At 35.5% G+C, this 19,452-nt stretch overlaps 1 protein-coding gene across 4 annotated transcripts in view; it reads left to right on the top strand.

The window, feature by feature from the left end:
• The window catches only part of TRHDE (thyrotropin releasing hormone degrading enzyme), a 207,080-nt gene that overhangs the window by 107,050 nt on the left and 80,578 nt on the right, over positions 1-19,452 (top strand). For all 4 annotated transcript variants that reach the window (XM_068669186.1, XM_068669185.1, XM_068669184.1 and 1 more), the window contains one exon: positions 9,595-9,660. In XM_068669186.1, the coding sequence (XP_068525287.1) occupies positions 9,595-9,660 (66 nt within the window). The remainder of the gene's footprint in view (positions 1-9,594; positions 9,661-19,452) is intronic.

The raw sequence follows: 19,452 nt of genomic DNA, 5'->3' as shown, positions 1-19,452 counted from the left end.
TGTTTTTTTTTAAAATATTAGTTCAACCAGACTGTAAGTAAAGCTTTAAGAATAGGGTAAGATTAATTTGTTTATTAAAATATGTCCTGCTTTTATTCCTGAATATCAACATGTTAACTTGTGGGTGTGCATTGCTTGATAAACAAATATCAATTGGAAATTACGCATTATTTTAAAAAGCAAAGAAGACAAATATAAGGATTTTTTTTTTTTTTTTTTTTTTGTCTGTACCATAAAAATAATGCAGGGATAGCACCTTTTAATGAATGAAGTCTTTTTCTAAGAATTTATTACTGAATTCAGGGAAATCAGTCAGAGTCAAATTCAGCCAATTACATAGTTACTTGTTTAATTTTGTGTGTAAGCTGTGGCATTTAAGTCAGATTGCTTATGTGTCTGTGACACACTTAAGTGTGTCACTAAATGATGGCCTGGACTAAGAACTTCAGCATGAGGCTTGTATTGCAACACTGTGTACTAGTATGCATAGTCTGCATATATCGATCTTTTTCCTTACTTCTCTTAGCTTTTACATGTGTTTTCCGAAGGGAAAGCCTCTAGGAATTCATTTGAACTTTTTACATTTTTGCCACAGGGAAGAAATTGTAGGCATGTGTTTACTCATTTAAGCAAATACATTCTGTTATCCTAATTGAATACAGAAGCATTCGCATTCATGAAATTCATATGTATTAAGCTTCATTTTTCTTGTATTTTGAGGTGCTGTTGCAGAATACAGAAAAACAGCCACACTGGTGCATTACAGTGCTCAATTTTGTGAAAATGAAATAGGGGCTTGGTGCTGGTGACTGATGATATTGTCTAATTAATTCCCTGAGAATAATGTCTCAGTGAGTACTTCTGTAGTTTTGAGAGTTTAGGTACTTTGGGTAGAAACATCTGAAGATGGAAGATCTTTAGCAGAGGTATTTCAGGAGTCCTCCACTTTCCACAATACATAGCTGCAAGCATGAGCAGGGCACTCATACCAAGACTGTCAGACTGAGGCTGTAGACCATGAAATATGGTTCAGATTACTAAAATAGGAAGGTAAATACATTTAATTTTGAAATTTATGTATTTTCAGAAAAATTAAAGGGATGTTAGTTATTTGCTGAAGGTCATAACAGTTGCACAACAGACATTACACCAGACTTCCCTTCTCTCTCAGTCCTCTTCTTTAAGGTGCTGAGGGTGGCGATTCAGTTAATTCAGTGCACTGCTTGTACTGTAATGCAACAACTCAGTTGAATAGATTTTAAAAAAGCCGTTTACACACATGTGCACTGTTCTGTATGGAACAAATTCTGTAGATGTGACTTAATCAAAAATATTTTTTGTGTCAGATTTTCTGCAAGATTTGACATATTTCATTTCCTAGTTTTATGGAAGAGTTCTTTTTTAAATATCACATTTTTGCTACGTGTCTGATGTGCATTGTTCTTTCACTTTAATTCATGCTGTGTTTTTCCCAATGAGCTAAATTTCATAGGGCATCCAGCTGTGGTTGCTTAGTACCAACAAAGAATGATTGTTTTGGAAAACGTGACTTGGATATTGCTTGTTGGCTAGTGTTCAGATTACGAAAATAATGTGCAAATGTGCATTCTTTGTATGAGTGCTTTGTAACATGCTCTTCTAATATTTGTAATGAACTTTGTGTCACAGAATTATCTAATATTTTGAGAAATTAAGACTAGTGTATGAGTTCAGGAACTTTGAGCTGAAATGAAATTATACTCATTTACTGAGGAACCTGTTTGACTGTAGATACCCTTAGGCTTCTATTTGACAGAGCACCATAAAGATATGTTCAACTTTTTTTTTTTTTTTTTTAATGCTGCTTTTATTAATTTTGGAGTTCTAAAAAATCTCTTTCTTCAGCATGTTTCATGAAGAGATACATTTCAATCATTATTCCAAATGTATTAATGTATTAGTCAGAATTTGGAAGTGTTGTTTTGATTACACAGTTGATGTGATGTTAACTGATTTTTTAAGGTGTTTCATGCCTGACTTGAATGCACAGCAGGTATGGCTCAGGGTTACTGTGTGAAGGGCCACATGATGGCCAACTTGTATGATTTTATCAGATTTTTAAGGGTATAGCAGAGAAGCATAATTAATTATTTGTATTGGACTTTCTTGATGAAGAATGGGCTGAGTCCCATGCACAGTTTATTCTTTGTAACAGGTTGCAGGAACGATCAATTTGAGGTAGGTCAATTTGAGGAAGACACTAACCAAAATAGCTGAGTGGGTTGTTAGGAAGTCTGTAGATCTGGGTGTCACCCACCAGCATGTTCTGTAAGTAAGCAGGTGTGGAGTGTAGAACTCTAGGCAATAGGGTGTAGGCTGTCCTTGCAGACAGCCCCTGTGCCAGAGAATTGCTGGTGGCAATGTAGAGAGAGAATGGTCTCTAGATGTCCTAGGAACTACAGACTGATGAGTCCAGCTTCCTACTCTAGCAAGGTGGGGACTGTATTGTATGTAAAGGGTAAGTACCTGAGCACATGGATAATTGTGTCAGTCCTGCCAAACATAACTTCTGCAAAGGGAGATTCGTCTCACTGTCGAGCTGGAGTTTGTGCAGGAAGTCAGGAGACACAGGATTTTCAAAAAGTCTTTCACAAGACACCTTGCCGAAAGCTTTTGACTCTCCTATGAAGAGTTACAGAGCAACTAGTGCTGCCACAGACTGTGGAAAGGTCTTTTTTATAGATTGTAAATGGAATGAGCAAATGATCCCAAATAAGTACAGCTTGTGGCCTTCTTGTATCCCACCTGTCTGCTTGTCCACAGAACATTTTCTTCTCAATACTTCAAAAGGGCTTTCCACTCCATTCCTTCAAATCCTTGTTCTCAAAATGTTTTCAGTTATGTTCAGTTGTACCATAGCACAGAGTAAATAGTTTAAGGAAGGGAATGTTTATATATTGACTTATATATGGAAAAAAAATACTGGTATATATTAGTATTCATCAAACTTCATATATTGATACTAATCTTAAATCAAGAGCTCTTTGGGAAAGAACAGTACATTTCTGAGTACCTGTATGTGGTCTGATTTGTTAAAATCAATTAAGATGAAAGTAATTATAAGAAATTCCTATTGTTATTAATAGCTCTACCAATAATATGAGTAAAATCAAGTTTAATTGAAGTAGAGGATGGAATAGCTCATGTTTCCCTTAGCTAGAGGGAAAGTGACCCTAATCTTGAATTGCAGGGATACAAGCATAAGGGAAACTAGCTTTAAGCCTCCTACAATTTCATGAAAATTGTATTTTTATGTGAAAGACAAGTGGCACTATTACATATTAATCAAGACTGATTTTGAACTTACTACTGCACAATAGAAGAATGTTACTAAGTCTCTTGTGTCTCAATGTTCTTTTAGAAATGAGAGAAGTGACTGCAAAAGGGGGAAGTAGAGGATTTGTAGGAAATTGATTTTTCTTTTTTTTCCCCAGAAATTCAGTTATGTAATTTTGGTTGGTAGCCCAATGCTCCTCTCCTCGGTACTTCACTCCACACTTACACCTTGTGTACCATGGTGGTGGTTTCCATAACCTTCTGGATTTTAGATTTTATGTCACGAAAGAGATTGTTCTGAACTAAATTGAAGCAATCAACTTTTATTCCTAAACAAGGATGGCAAGGTGGACATTCAGTAAAGAAGGCATATATAGAGATCTATGTAATTGTTATTACTGATTGGTGTTACTTGAAATAAATTGATAAGCAAGCCTTCAAGATGCTGTCTCAGATGTTGTAAACTCAGGAAAGTGTTTCTGCATTGTTTATACTTTTACATTTTCCAGAGTTGCTCCATGACTTGCAGGATAAAATATCTTTAAAGAGATTTATGTTATTGAACTTGGGATGTTTGCCGCATAGACTCCTGCAGTTAACTAGTCCTCTAACCTCCCTGTATCATCACTGAAGATAAACAGGAACTTTTAGGGTGAAATTTATCCGTGCTATTTTAGATGCATATTTTCAGATGAAATGAATTAGGATGAGCTGAAGTGCTCACTTCTCTCTCCATTGCCTTTAAAGGGAGTCTAAGCAGCTGGCTCAGATGCATAAAACTTGAGTAAGCATCAGAAAGTTACCATGTAGGCATCTGCATTCTGTCACATGAATCTCAGTCCTACCCTTAGAACAAAACCAACAAAACATACAAAAGCAGAAAGAAAAAAGATGATGTTCTAGGGAAAAAAAAAAAAAAAAGAGACAAGATTTGGTGGGAAGGAAGATAGGAGGATGGAAGAGCTCTGCTTTCTCTAAGTCAGCCTTTTATGGTCTCTTTATCTTCCTCCACTCCAGTTCATTTACAAAATGATAGATTATTTCACCCTTATGAGAGTCAGCTGTAGTCCAAAATTTCTGTTCTGTTGGTGACAATTTTCACTCATGAGCACTTTTTAGAATACTGACATAATTTTTGGTCCTTAAAAGAATAATGCTGAATGAGTTTGCTACTCAACTGTATCTCTTCACACATGGTCCCTTGTCCTTGTCTTCTACCTTCTGCATAATCTTGTATTCTGGTTTTCTGATTTACACATTATCTGATTGTCTGCAATGGCTTCACTAGTTCATAACTTTAAGCGTTTTCTCTGCTGTCTGTTTGGTACAGAATATCCATCTTCAGCTAGCAAGCACACTGCCCTCTCTTCAGAGTCCTTTCTTGAATACCTGCCTTAGAAGGTTTTCTTATATGAAAGTTAAAAATGAGATATGATTTATTATATGCCTATATTTGCCTATATGCCTTATATGCCATATATACATATATGAAAGGGTGGTGTCACACCAGTTGTGTATCTTAATATTTCAGAAATGTTATACCTACCAGTATAGAACTCTCGTAGGAGAGTGGGGTATCAATCTCTGTATGGCCTTTTAGGACAAGGCAGTTGAATTAATTTCACCTCACTTTAGATATCTGTAGTGCAGATAGATGCATATGAACTACTCACCCACTGCTCATTTTGGAGTCAAATATGAGAGGTGGTGTTTTTAAGGTACAAGTCATCTGATCAGTCTGGAGATAAAGTGCATCCAGAAATGACAGATTCTGTCCATTGAATGTAAAGAAAGACTAGACCACTAAACTAATTGTAAACAGAGGTGTTGCAGATATCTGCGTTTAGTCAGATGCATCCCATGCTATGTGGCTATATAACAGTACTCTGTAGTATGGTAATAGTGATATTTTTTGTGGGTTAAAACTTATGGCACACTTTTTTTTTTTTTTTTTCCCTGCTGAATAAAATTCCATTTGGTGCTTTCTTTTGTATAAAAAATGATTACGGAATGCAAATTACAAGTGAAACAATTAGTTTAAGAACTCAGATATAGTAAAATTGGATCATTTAAAAAGAGAATTAAATTAACTTACAGTAATTGTGACCTGTAGTGATGCCACAGTCACACTCCTTCATTTTGTGATTTTGATCACAAGGAGTGAGTCTTTAAAAATTAGCTTAATTTAATAGGAGATCAAGGTTGAAATCATATTATTACGTTGACATGAGAGAATTAGATGGGATGACTTAACTGTGAGTCTACATTTTCTAGATTTCAAAGACAAGTTCATCTCACATATAAAGAAATTTTGCTCCTCATTTTATTATGGATTTTACCATGGTGTGGGTGTGCAAACATTTCTCTTCAGGGAAGGAAATAGCATAAATTTACAGCATTTCAGCCACTATTGGCTAATTGGCAATGAGCTTGCTTTTTCCCAGGAGCACTTGATATACAAGGTCTGCACATGCAGTTATTTCCATGGAGCAGCTGATGTTCTACCTCCCTTTCCAGTAGCAGTAGTGTCACATTGCAGAGGCTGAGGAAGCTCCTACTGTGTCCCAGGTTGCATGATGAGCATGCTGGGTGATCTTCAGTAAATGATTTCACTATGGTGTGCCTCAGTTTCCCATTCTGTAAGGGGAAGGGTATTTATACCAATGCCTCACAAAGCACTTTGAGATCTGCTACGGAAAAGTGCTTCACAAGAACTAGGTAGTGCCATTAGTCATTGATTGAATATCTAGTATATTTCTGTGAGTAAACTTTTATTTAATTGGGGTACATACCTTTTCCCTGTTAAGATGGGCCAGATTTGGTATGGTCAGGAATGCAGATGTGTTTTGTGAATAGGAAGGAATTGCTTTCCATTAGACCTCTTAAACCAATGCTTTTTGCCTCTTGACAGGGTACTGAGTCATCCACTGCCTGGAGGAAAGCACTTAAATCATCAATAAATGGCCGTTGTGCCCTGTAAGAGAGCCAGGTTCACTTCTCAAGACTCCATACATCATTCCTTGGTTGGACAAATGTTGGCGGAGCAGAAGTGGCTCTGAGAATGAAATGGGAAGCAGATCAGTTGCATGTCAGGGTGTTCAGGGAATGATGCTGCCAGGTTCCAAAGAGCATCATCTGCAGCAGGACAGATTTGTTGTGATTAGGATTTATAGGTTTAGGTCTCGGTCAGAGAAGCTTTCAGAGGGTTGGAAGCACAGGTTCTCTGGGATCTATAGTTCACTCCTTGCTATGTGAATATACAATGAAAATGCTAGCATATGGGGCCATTTAGACAATCCCAAAGCTATTTATTCCGTTGCTTTTGCAGCTGAACATACTGTTTCCTTGCTACATTCCTCTAGTTAGGATCATCCTTCAAGCCCATCTTTTAGTAAGTCCCCCTTCCTTATGCCAGTTACTCAGACTTTTCAATCCCACCTCTGCAAAGATGTTTCTCTTCATCTCCAGAGTATCAGTGTTACCTGTCCTTTCCTTTCCTTCCTAGAGCTGGGATTGTATTGATTGCTTCAGTTCTTCTTAGGAATGTGTCCCTATTCTGTTTTGCCTGCCTTTGAAGTGCAAAAATGTTGAAATAAGTGGTTTTCTCACATTTTTTTCCTCCAATCTCTTTTCCCTCCACACCAAGGGCTGAATTTGCTCCTCTGTTTCTCCTCCCTTCTCCTCAAGACATTTTTTTTACCCCTTGAGGTTGTGTGATTTTCTGTTTTCCCTCTCTCTCATTTCCTGTACTATTCTTTGGCAAATAAGTCATCCAGATAGGCAAACTGTGTGGGGAAGATAGCAGAATTGGGTCAGGCACATTGTTGTTCTGGATGTTGTAAATGGACTTCTGGATTTCCTGAAGGTAATTAGAAAGTAATTCTAAAGTATCTGTGAAAACAAATGGATCCAGAGAGAGTAGTTCTGCCTTTGTGCCTTGGATCTCCTGTTCTGACTTTATTTGCTTTTTTATTTTGTTTGCTGTGTGAAGGCCAGCCATAGTTTCATCCATGATGTGGCTAAATGAGAGCTGTGAGAGCAATTTTATAATTATTTTATGTCTATTTGACAGTTCTTGGTCTCTGGATAGAAAAAGACTCTGTGGGCAAGATCATATGAAGGCATTTGTTTACTTCTCACAGAAATCAGTGGAGCTAAGGTGCCTATAGGAATATGTGTCTTTGTTCCTATGTGAAATTTAGACTCTGAGAAATGAAGAAGGGGACCCCAGAATACTGAGAAATGAGCAGGAAAAAGGATGTGTGATGAGTGGAAGAATGTCTTTGTTGTTAAGAATTTGGACTGATCTCTTTTATATTTTTATGTTGTTTTGGTTCTGTTACAGATGTTTTGGGTTGCCCTTTCCAAGTTAGTTAACAAATAAATAGGATTTATCTTTTTATTGGATTTTTTTTTTGTCTGCTGTTTATCTGCTTAAACAGATTTATCTGCTATTTATCTGCTTAAACATCTCTGAGAACTTTATTCACTCTGTTCCTCTGGTAAAATGAGGGTAATAATGCTTCCTGGCCTATAGTCTTGTCTGTTCTGATAATAATCTGTGTGGATAGGGATTATTTTTTATAGTGCCGTGTGTTCCTTGTATGATTGGTCTCCTGGTAAGATTAAGTACCACCGTAAAAACCCAGCATAATACTAATAATGCAAACACTTTTTTTTTTTTTTTGTTTTGTTTTGGTTATCTGCTGTTCATTTCTTATAAGCAATTACAAACATCTCCTGAATTTATTTTTTTTCTTCAGTTACTTTATTAACTATATATTACTTGTTGCTGCCTGTGTGAAAAAACTTGCTTTCTTATGATTTACTAACAAGTTATTAATCTTTTTGATGCATATTGTTGTTTAAAATGTTGATTACTACAGATGCTTCCTTCATTACTTCAAAAATAGGCACTGCACAAAAAATCAGTAGAATGTATTAAACAGTCTAAAAATTGGACAACTGTTGAATTCCAAAACTAATTTGAACTTTAATTTAACAGGAAAAGCCATAAACTCTGGTTTTGAAAGCTGAAACTAGAGAAACTCAAATTAGGAAGAAGGGTTCACATTTTAAATGCTAGAGCTAGAGTAAATACTAGTTTTGACAAGCTATGTAACACTGTGAAACATTTTCCTTTTCTTGAATCTTTCTAAAATAGATGTTATGTGAAGAGAAGCAATAGGGTTTTTACCTAAATTACTGTTTTACTTCTGTTAATGCAGGAGTAATATTGCTTTATTATAACAACCCTTTTGGCTTTAGTACCCGGGAATTTCTAAATCTGTGATTTATTTTTTTTTTTTAATTTATTTTTTCTAACTGAGCATTAACCTAATTCCTGAACCTACATATGTAGCTGAGGTTGAGTTCTAACATCATGTTGGCCTTTGGTTCACCATTTTGAAATCCAAACTGTCCTCCTTCTCATACAGTGATCAGTATTAAGTATAACATGTTTAGTTATGGGATTGGGGTGCTGATTTTCCTGAAATTGGACTGCAAAACGGAATATTATAGCCAAATCATCAAATCAGATTTGCAAAGGTATTTCTGCTTGAAACACAGCACTTGTGCAAGGGGAAAATGCACAGCAGTTGTGGTTGTACTGAGAAGGACTGGGAAAACACAAAGGACACCTTAAAGAAAGGCGGTCTGGCAAGTGTATGTCTGGTTCTTAGTATAAGTACTGACAATTGGAATCACCTGTGAAACAAAAGAATTTTTTTAAATCTTACTCCTTTGTCTGAAGGGGCAAGGGATAAGAACTGGTATAAGTACAGGAAATATATTATACAAATACTTAACCTCTTTGCATGATCTTGTGAGAAATAAGCTGGCTATTAATAAAGTCAAGTATGAATATTGACATTTTAAAAAATTCTTATGAAAATGATCCACTTTTAGATCACTAGGTCTTGAAGGCTTTTATGAAGGAATTATTATCACTAAATCCTTATTTCCAGTATAATTAAAATAAATATATGATGAATAATCATTTTGGTAGAATTTATCACGGACATTGTTTTTTGCCCTCACTAAATACTGCAGTACTGCTGAGTACACAGAAGGGTTGGGGCAACTAACTCACTCTTCCTTGTAAATGTTTGCATCTTCTTTCTCTTTTTTTCAATCCAGCACAATTAGAAATTATAGCAATCACAAGTTTCTAAGATGATATTGTTGAATGGAATTGCATACTTCGAATTGTTGTGATTGTATAATATTGATATGCAAAACCAGTAACTTCTTTTTTTCCTGTATCATTTCCCACAGGGTGCAGCTTTAATTCGAATGTTGGCTAATTTTATGGGTCACTCTGTGTTTCAAATGGGTTTACAAGTAAGTAAAGAAATTTCTTTGTGCAAGTGTGTATTTCTAGCAGCTTCTTTTGCTCTCTCTCTCTTTTTTTTTTTTTTTTCTTTTTTCTTTTAAAGCTCTATTTGCATCTGTTTGTGGAAATGGTTCTTTACTTCAGGACTGTCTGAGGCACCAACGCGTCATTGAAGCTGAATTTGGTAGAAAACAGTGAGCAGGATAGCACACAAGGCAGTGTCCCCGTAAATGAAAGTGTTACATCTACTTCTTGCTGTATCTAGCAATTGCACTTTAGCTGATGCACAGTTTTGTGTCCTATTTGTGCATATTGTCAAGTATAGGTCATTTTATCCATGAGACAACCGAGTGAAGGGCTATCTGAGGAAGGAGCTACTTCTCTTCAATTACATGTGCATACTGGTAATAAAGCAATAACAAATGACGTCAAAGCAGATAGAAAATACACAGCACTAAAAACTAGTAATGCTTTTCAGGTAAATACTTTTGCCTTCTCCTACTCCATATAAAAATCTTTGAGCTCTATTTTTTCCTTTCATGAACATTTAGTGCTCTTTGCCTTAATGATGTTTTCAAGACTCATTTTACCTTTTAAAAGAAATCTGAAGAATCGTTTCTGTATGAAGAAATTCTACCTGCTGATGAACCAAGGATGAACTCTTTTCAGCAATAATACAGTGCAAATGAATGTTTCGTAAACTATTTAAAAACAAACAGGCCACAGCATAAAAAACAATGCGACTCCCTCTATTCCATTGAATTCTGCTTGAGTAAATCATGTTACAGGCAGCTGTGATTGATGAATTATGTATGATGCAGCCTGCTACTTAGAAGTGTCCTTTAAAGTAAATTGATGTTCACCTGAAATACAATTATGCTAAGATGGAAAGAACAATCAATCTTATCTGCTCTTAGTAAGCTTTTCATTTTGAAATTTAAATAAACTATGTCTGGAATCAGGTCATTTTTTTTTTTTAACACAATAATTCTACCTCTAACCAAAATGAATTGGAAGACAAAATATAAAACAAAAGTTACATGAATGTTTGGCTATGTCATAGAGAGGTGTGTTCCATGTGGTAGGCAATGAAAGGAAACATGCTGGTTTTTTGGAAGTTTTATAGGGCATTCACGTTTTGTGGATAGCTTATTTATTGGGCCCATTTGGCTCATTTCCTTAATTATAACATCAGTTCAGATAAGTTACTTAATCTCACCCAGATAAGAAATCTTGAACTCAAAAGTTTCCTCCATAAAATCTTGTTTATGTTAAGGGTGAAATCCTCGTCTCATTTAAGCCAATAAGACTTCTATCCAGCACACTCCATATTCCAACCAAAAACTGTTGCTTGCACAGATACATTCATAAAGAAATCCAGCTTTCCCACAAAGGCATTTCACTCAGAATTTCAGAAAGGGACGGTTTTAATACATATGTCTCAAACCTGCTTTTTCTGTTTTCTTCTACATTTGCCTGAGAAATAACAATGTGAAAGTTGTCCTGAAATAAATTTAGGAAAAATAAAAAAGTTTAGATCAAACTAAACAATCATAATAACCTTAAAGTTATAATGGGGCTTTGTTTGTTAGCTTGAGTGTTTTCCTATTGTTTCTGCTTTTCACTGGTTCTGCTCTAATAGAAATTCTTCTGTTATCAACTTCAGTGAAAAATCTATCTGTGAAAATCTAAGTAGTTAAAATCTTGGCATTAGTTGGAAGATGCTATTCTACTTTTTATAAAAAAAAAAATAAAATGAAGTTCAGATGGAGATTTTCCATGCATATATCTCTGAGTTGGACAAAATGAAAGATAATGTTAATAAGTTTGTTCATAAACTACAAGTTACACAATTGGAAATGCCTCTAATTCATTAATTCTTTGTGGTTTATAGATACAACAAAATAGTGTCCTTGTACTGTAGAGTTGGAATGCTAGCTTTGGTAAAGATAAGGGGAACTGGATGACTTATTTACTGTTTCTACTGTGCATTTGTTTAGGCTTTTTAGCTCTTTAACCCCAGTACTGTTACTTGGGATTTAGCATTACGTTCTCTTGAATCCAGTTTTATTATGGAATTCCAGTGTTCAACTAAATGGCAGAACTCAAGAAGCAAAAGCAAGGCTTTATTACTACTATTTTTAAATCTTTTCAAGTAACAAACACTCTAAAAGCAGACTTGATAGTTCATTTCTCTTGGGTCATTCTAATGGTTTACTAAGTAACTGAGTTCTGAAGAACCTCTGTTTTATCTTGTTTGCTTTATTTGTCATTAGCTTCCAGTATATTAGAACATATCAGTGTTAATAATAATTATCATTATTTCAGTTCTTTTCAGCGTGTTAGTCAAAAAGACTTAGTGTTTCAAAGATGTTAAGAGAATATTCCTGTAGTCTTAATACACCACCATAAACCAAAATGAGTAACCCTTTATTTGCATTTGCATTGAGTGTTTGTGGTTTCATTGAAGACAAAGTATGATTCATCATCTAATTAAGAGCTGCAGAGTTAGAGTTTTATATAAGAGAAGCTACAAAAAATGTGCTAACAAGCCTTTGAACTAAGGAGAGGAAAGGATAAAGTTTGTAGCAAGAAGCTAATGGGCTATCTACCTTTTTTGTTTCTTGCCACTTACATTGTCTTGGTCTAATTCCATGCTATCACCTGGCAGGTGGACTTTCTGGAGAACAAGTCAAGATAGCCTGTGGGAGAAAAATCCCTTACATGTCAAAGAAAACAATCAATTGTGTTAAAAAGGAAAAGGAAAAAGTCGATGAAGGGAAGCAGGGCTCTTTGATGGATATTTTTGACAATGATTATGAGCTGAAGCAAATGTATAAAGGAGCCCACGATGCCCGCAGTTCAGCAAATGGTATTATTGAGGAGTCTGTGAGGAAGTAAAAATGTAGCAGTAACACTCAGTTTTATAGAATACATGGGTTTGGAGAGATTCATATCTATTGAAATAACAGGCCTGCTCCTGTCCCTGTATATTTATACAGTGAATATATAGTGTGGAATTTCCCTTGTAAAAGTGCAGCCACACTTAGTGAAGGTATGATTTTCTGGAAGCCCTCCAAAGACAGAGGGTATCTTGAATCATGTGACATTTTCAAACAGAAGGTTTAGAAACAAAGACAGAACTTTCTCAGTTTTCACGTAGCAGGCCATAGACAAAAACAAAAGAGAAAGCATTTATATTGACTGTAATGAGTAATTGAATAATGTCAATAATAGCCATAGCTGGTAACAGCTGGACACAAAAAAGTCACAACTGTTGTGTTTGTAGAAAAAAACAAATGACCTTTTCCTTCTTATACTAGGAGATTTCTTTCTTTTTGAAAGTCCTGACATCTTTCTTGATATATCAAGTTTGCTGTGCTCCACAGAAACTGAAGGGGTGCATGTAACTGAATACTATTGTCAGGACTCTTCTTACAGTGTTGTTGCTTTTCAGTCAAAAGGCCATCAATCAGCTAGGATATCACTTGGAATATGAAGAGGCTTGGTCAGCAGAAGACACCAAAATTGACCTCATTGTTCAGTCATCACTCAGGGCAGCTATTTGCAAACTAATTTTAGATTTGTATGAGATTTTCATCTGTAGGCCGTTGTTCATAGTCTATGTGCCTGAAATGAATTGTTGCTTTCATGACTGGTGCCACTGGACGCATTTCTAGGAAAGTTTTACTGCCTTAATGTAATGCACCTCTTCAAGTTATCAGTGTTCTCTCCCCCTCCCCCCACCCCTCCTTTCTCCCCCATTTAAATATAGAGAAAGAGCACAGTGATTTGAAGGTCTGATACTTAGATGTGTATAAAGCAGCACCCTCAACTCTGTAATGAGACCTTTCTGCACTGGTTAATTTACATTTTTCTTGTATTTGATTTGATTATTTTGGAGCCTCATCTCTATTACTGTACGTTTGTCAACACCGCATTTCATTTGCCATGTGGCAGCTCATTGATCACATAGATCTGTATCCTTTTGAACTTCACTTGCTGCTATGTATGTGTTCATCACTCATCCTGATTTAGTGCATCATCAGCACTTTGAATTAGTTACTGCAGGAATCCCTGCTTCTGTGATAAATTAACTGCTTTTGTACTTTAGGCTTCACTTTGTACCTTTGGAAGAAAAAATTCCATACAGTTTTTTGGATATATACTGTCTTTTTTTTTGGTGCTGTTGAGTGGCCACTCTATTGAAACAAATTGGTCAACCTTTCAGAAGAGCTATCTGGGGAAATCTGACATGAAGGCTGTTAAATACATCAAGGCTTAAATTTCAGACACTTTTTACTATCATAAAGCCAGCTAGTTAGACCGAGTTTCTTTCTTCCACGCTGCTTAGTATTTCCTGCTTTTTAGACACCTCTATGCATACTTGTGCTCTGTTTGAATTGTTGCAGCCATCAATGTGGAACCCTATCAAAAACTTTCTAGACATAAGAGCTCTGATGGGCTGTTTTCCATTCTGAATGCTGCTTCTATCCAAGGGTCTACTATTTTTATGTAGTATATTAAACAGGTTTCAATATACCCATTTTATCTTACCTTTTTATTGTGTCTTTATTCCCAGTTTACTACAGTGAGCTGTATGGTGTTTAAAATTAGACGTAATTAAGTCTTATTAGTGGAGTTTTCTGAAAAAAAAGGGGGGAGAGGGGCACTTTAGGATTAGGTTTAGTGAAGCAATCAGCTGAATCAGCTGTGGTGCTCTCCCTAGAACAATAGCTCATATGGAACCATCTGGGGTTTTCCTCAGCTCAATGGGAGGATATAACTTTTGCTACAAGGCAGGAGCATCTTTACTGATCGTGAAATTCTGATGTTGCAGTTCTGCTGGCTGGTGCATTTAGTGGATGTTGAGTGAGGTAATTTTCAGCTAATTCAGCATCCATTTGCTCTGGTTTAGAAAAGCACAGAGTATATGACTTTGACAAACATCATGGGCGTACTAGCTATGACCTGTACTTAAGTTAATTGCCCTTTATTTTTCAAACTCTTTCATTTTTACTGACAGTTGTCAACAGGACAGCTGGAGCATGTTAAAAACAAAACATAGGAAGTCACAGAAAATCTCAAAGGAGCTGACATCACTGTTTTCTACACTGCATGTCATATGAGATTGATAACATCTTTTGCCTTTTCTGGCCCCTCAGCATTTCTTATGCTTCTACTTTATATCACTCTGGATTTTAGGTTTAAATTTATTAAATGATTTCATTGCTATGGACATTCTCTGTAGCTTTTGCCACCATGACTTAAATGGTCAGTAAAAGTTTACTTAAGAATCTTCTGTGAGATGCAGTGTCGCAATGTTTTTTTTTTTTTTTTTTTTTTTTTTCTTTCTTTTGAAGGTGTTAAGGTGTGCAGTATAGTAAGGGCCACCAGACCCATAGATCACTACAGAAAATGGAAGTCTTTCCTCTAGCTCCAAGGTGATTTGGAGTTTACCATGTGTACAGCAAAAATGTTTCTGTTTAGAGAAAAAAATGTGATTGAAGATGCATAGTTAAGTGTATAAGTACTGAGAAATGCTGAGTTTAAACTTAGTTATTCCTCCTTCCTGACAATTATAACATTATATCAGCAATTACTCATGATTTATTTATTTATTTTTTGGTCCAGTATAATCTAGGTGCTATGCAGAGAAAAACATCTTGTCATGTTACATAATTATAATATTCCAATTTGATTGTATTAACTTATTTCCCTGCTCTCTGCACTGCTTTTTGTCCCCTGTGCATTTGGGTATTTCTTCCCAGGCTGTTGGAGTGCCTTCTGTCCACAAGACTGCTGAAAGATGGAAAAGATAGGCTCTTCACTTTCTGTTTACAGACTCTAACCTCATCCTAAGCTTAATCAACTGTGAGCTGTCAACATAGAGTGAGAATGAGACTATCTAGCTGCTAGATCATCTAAAGTTAATCAGTTAAGAAAAAACACATTCCTGAAACAAGATCACTTTCCTTCTTGGCTTTAGACCTCTACTCCAATGCATGGTGACAGTAGAGCTTTTCATAGACAAGTGCCAAGGAAAAGTAAAAGAAAGTATTTTTTGATACTTTTGTTTTGGTGTTCACTGAAATCTTGGAGAATAGGACAAACATTTTCAAGATTAGATTTCAGCTCGAACAGTTACATTTTGGCCAAATTAGAAGTCACAAGAATGAAAGCTATAAAGAGTTGTAATGGCAGGTGCTGCTAAACCTCAGTAGTAGGTGATGTTCCCAGTGCTGACTGTCAGAGCAAGGTTACAGTCAGTGTCATGTTCATTAAGAGGATGTCATGCTATTTTGCAGCTAGAATAAAATGTTGTTTTATTTCTCCATTGCTAAAACTTCTTCCCAAGAGAAAAAAAAAATAATATAAACACAGCTTAAGTTGTTAGGTTTGTTTTCTTAGAACATGATCACCCTTTACAGCAATGTTACTGTCAACCATATTACATGTAATACATACATATTCATTTGGCATGCTTTCAGTGAGCTTTATTATCTTATTCTGTTGCATGTAAAATTCAGTTATGGTTATTTTCTCCATTTTTATGATAGGAATTATTAAAAGAAAGAATTGCATTTATGAATTCTCAGATAGTATCGGTAGGCTGAGTGGCTATTTAAGAAAATGCTCTCTTTTGGAATAAAATTATACTGTTTTCCTGGTACAAGCTTACTAGCAACCTCATCTCTGTTGCTATAAACCAGCACAATGGAATTTACACAGTGCTGAAAGTACACTTTTATATGTGACTTCTTGTGCAATCAAAATTCCCATTAGCTCTTTAGAAATCAGTGGGAATATTTCCAGCACTAAGACTGCAGGATTGAACCCTGAGTTAATACTTACTACACATAAGAAATTAAATAAATCTACTTCTCTTTAGCTCAATGGAGGACATTCAGAAAAAAGCTGAAATGAATCCCTGTTGGATAAAACAGGCTATCATTGAAACCTTCTCATTCTTTACATGCATTTAAAGTTCCGTTACTGTAGCTAGGCAGTCATATATCCATGACACATCAAGAGAAATCAAGTGATGAGTTTTTTGTGAAATTTCTATGTGCCAACCTGTGAAAGCAGTAGGGGAAGGACATACCTCCAAACCATGCCAGAAGCACCTGCAGTACCTTCACTTAAGTTCTTGTGCTACCCTATGCTCATGTACCACCCTCATGTGTAAGCTCCTTGTTGTCTGTTGAATTTTGCCTTGATCACTGTTGATAAAAGACAAAGACAGTCTTGCTGTAAGGATCTTGCTGTTTTCCTTCCCAGCTAAGCATATTAAGCAGTGTCCTTAACAGTGTCTTGAGCAGAAGGCTACAGCATCATGTGTCCTCACATTGTCTTTCTGGCTGAGGACCCCTCAGGCTTTACCTGGGACAGGTTTCCACCTACGCACAGATGTGTTTTGACTATATTAATAAGATGAAATTTGATGGGGTAAATTAAAGAAATGAGGCCATAGCCATAAAATAGGATAATAAGATATATCACTTTAGTTTACTTGCTATAGTGCACTCTACTTAAACAATGAGGAATATCAAGTGGATTGGATAATGCTCTGGTTTTCAAAATTAAAAAAGCAAATAGAATTAGGTAGATATAGTAGCGTGTATGCAGATGTAAATGATAATGATTTTTAAGGGGTCTATATTTTGAAAAGTTAAATGCAGCTTTAGTCACTTATGGTCATTTGTACCATATTTGCTAGATTGATTTAAACAACATATAACTTATAGGCAAAGTCAAAACTTCGCTATTACTCATTTACCATCTGTTATTCAGTGTTACTGTACAAATGTTGCAGGTTGTTATGATGTAGACACAGTGACATGCAAATCATGTTTATAATAAGTTTTCTCAAGTGATTTATGGTGACCTCTTCACAGTAAGTAGTATTGATTTCTCTCTTATTCTAGGGTTTCTATAGAAAAGAATATTGTAGAATATATAGCACAGATTTTTTGCATTGTTAGCAGTCCCCGGGCATAGTTCAAGTTAATACAGAGGAATGTGCAGCCAACCTGTCACAATTAGCAGGTGCCGTCCAAATGTCTCTGGAAAACATTCCATCATTTTTTGTATTTATTGCAAGTATATTTATTGAGCAATATCTGGTTAGGTTCAAATGTATTATGCAACCAAACAAGGCAGAACTAAAACGAATGTACAAATTCAGTCAAATATATGCAGTTCAGTTTCAAAGAGTACTTTATTTCTGTAAGTTTTTTTCTCAGTTAAGTAGTTTAGTACCCCTACCAAATAATACATCAAATACGTTTTTTCCTTAAAGCCAAGCTTAATATACTAGCAGGTGTCTCACTGTATAGCAGACACCATCAGACTCTGGTAGGCAATAACTCTTTGATCCTTTCAACAGTTACCTTTAGACTTCTAATGCAGATTGTTTTGCTACCACACTGAAATTGCTGTTGCTGTATTTAAAAATGGAACCTCCTTCCTCTCTATGTTAATAGCTAATGGGTGAAGCTGAATTTAATAAGGCAAATGAACCTCCCAATATAATAATTCTGATCTTTTAAAAGGGATTCCCAGCAAAGCAGGATGTATTTTAAAGTAATGTGTATGATTCTGGAAATTTCCTTGAGTATAAATTTTTGACCTCTTTTATTTAGATACCCCATTCACAGTGGATTCACTGAGCTGCAATGCAGAAGAAGTATTAATTACAAAATTGTGTGTCTTACACTGGTTGGAGTTTCTTTTCTCACATTGAAATGAAAATGACAGGGCCATATTGATTTTGTTTGGATTACTTCTGATTTACTGGTCTCTTTCCTTAACAATAAGAAGCAGATAGAAGAAAGCAAGCAGTCCCACTGATTTAATGATGACTCTTTCCTCCTTCTTTCTCTTAATTTCTCTCATGTCTCAGCCTGGACAGAGAGCTGTTTAGGACATGGATTGGGTTCTGTCTGTATCATCTAAATGAATGTTACACTTTCAACACTATGGATGAGATACTCTCAACATTGCCTTAATACTTCTCCCACTGAAATCAATGCTAAAAATCTCATTGACCCATATAACACCAGAAATGTCAGTTCTACTGATCTGATTATTGTTATAACAGATAGGAGTATTATGAATTACAATTTTTTTTAAAAAAAGAAAAAAGTAAAATACTATAATTATGCTGGCATATTCAGCATCATTGGCTCTAGAGAAAATTAAAATTTATTTCTGTATATGGTTCCAGTATCACTCTTCCTGATTAGTAGTTATAGCTTGCTGTTCACATATAATGATTTAATTGCAGATATGACATGTTTACAGTGGATGTTTTCCAGTTGCTGATGGTTGTAAGCATTGTATTACTCTTGTGTGTGAAAAAAATCTAAATGTACCTTTTGAAAATAAAGGGCTGAAATTTCAGCTGCTGTATGTTGATATGATTCCACAGACTTCCATCTCTGTGATTTTATGCAATGACAGAGTTGCTATCCCAAAAAGAAAGCAAAATAAAAATACAGCTGAAATGAGTAGTTGCATGATGCATTTAAAGTACAATGAATACCTCTCAGGCTGTATTTAACTTTTATTTATTTATTTATTTATTTTAATCTGGAAGTTAGCTAAGAAGTTGCTGATACATTGGATATTTTAAACATGGTTCTTCTGAGGTAGATCAGTAAAATTATTGGGAACATGTAAATTGCTGCTTGCTGCTAAGAATTTCTACTTGCATAATGCTCCCAGTAGCAAAAATACAGGCTGGATAAAATAGCAGTTGAGAAAGTATGATTGTATAAGGAGCAGATAATTATTTT

This window comes from Anas acuta, chromosome 1 (assembly GCF_963932015.1).
Source record: "Anas acuta chromosome 1, bAnaAcu1.1, whole genome shotgun sequence".
NCBI lineage: Eukaryota > Metazoa > Chordata > Aves > Anseriformes > Anatidae > Anas > Anas acuta.
This window is presented reverse-complemented; position numbering and strand designations above follow the sequence as displayed.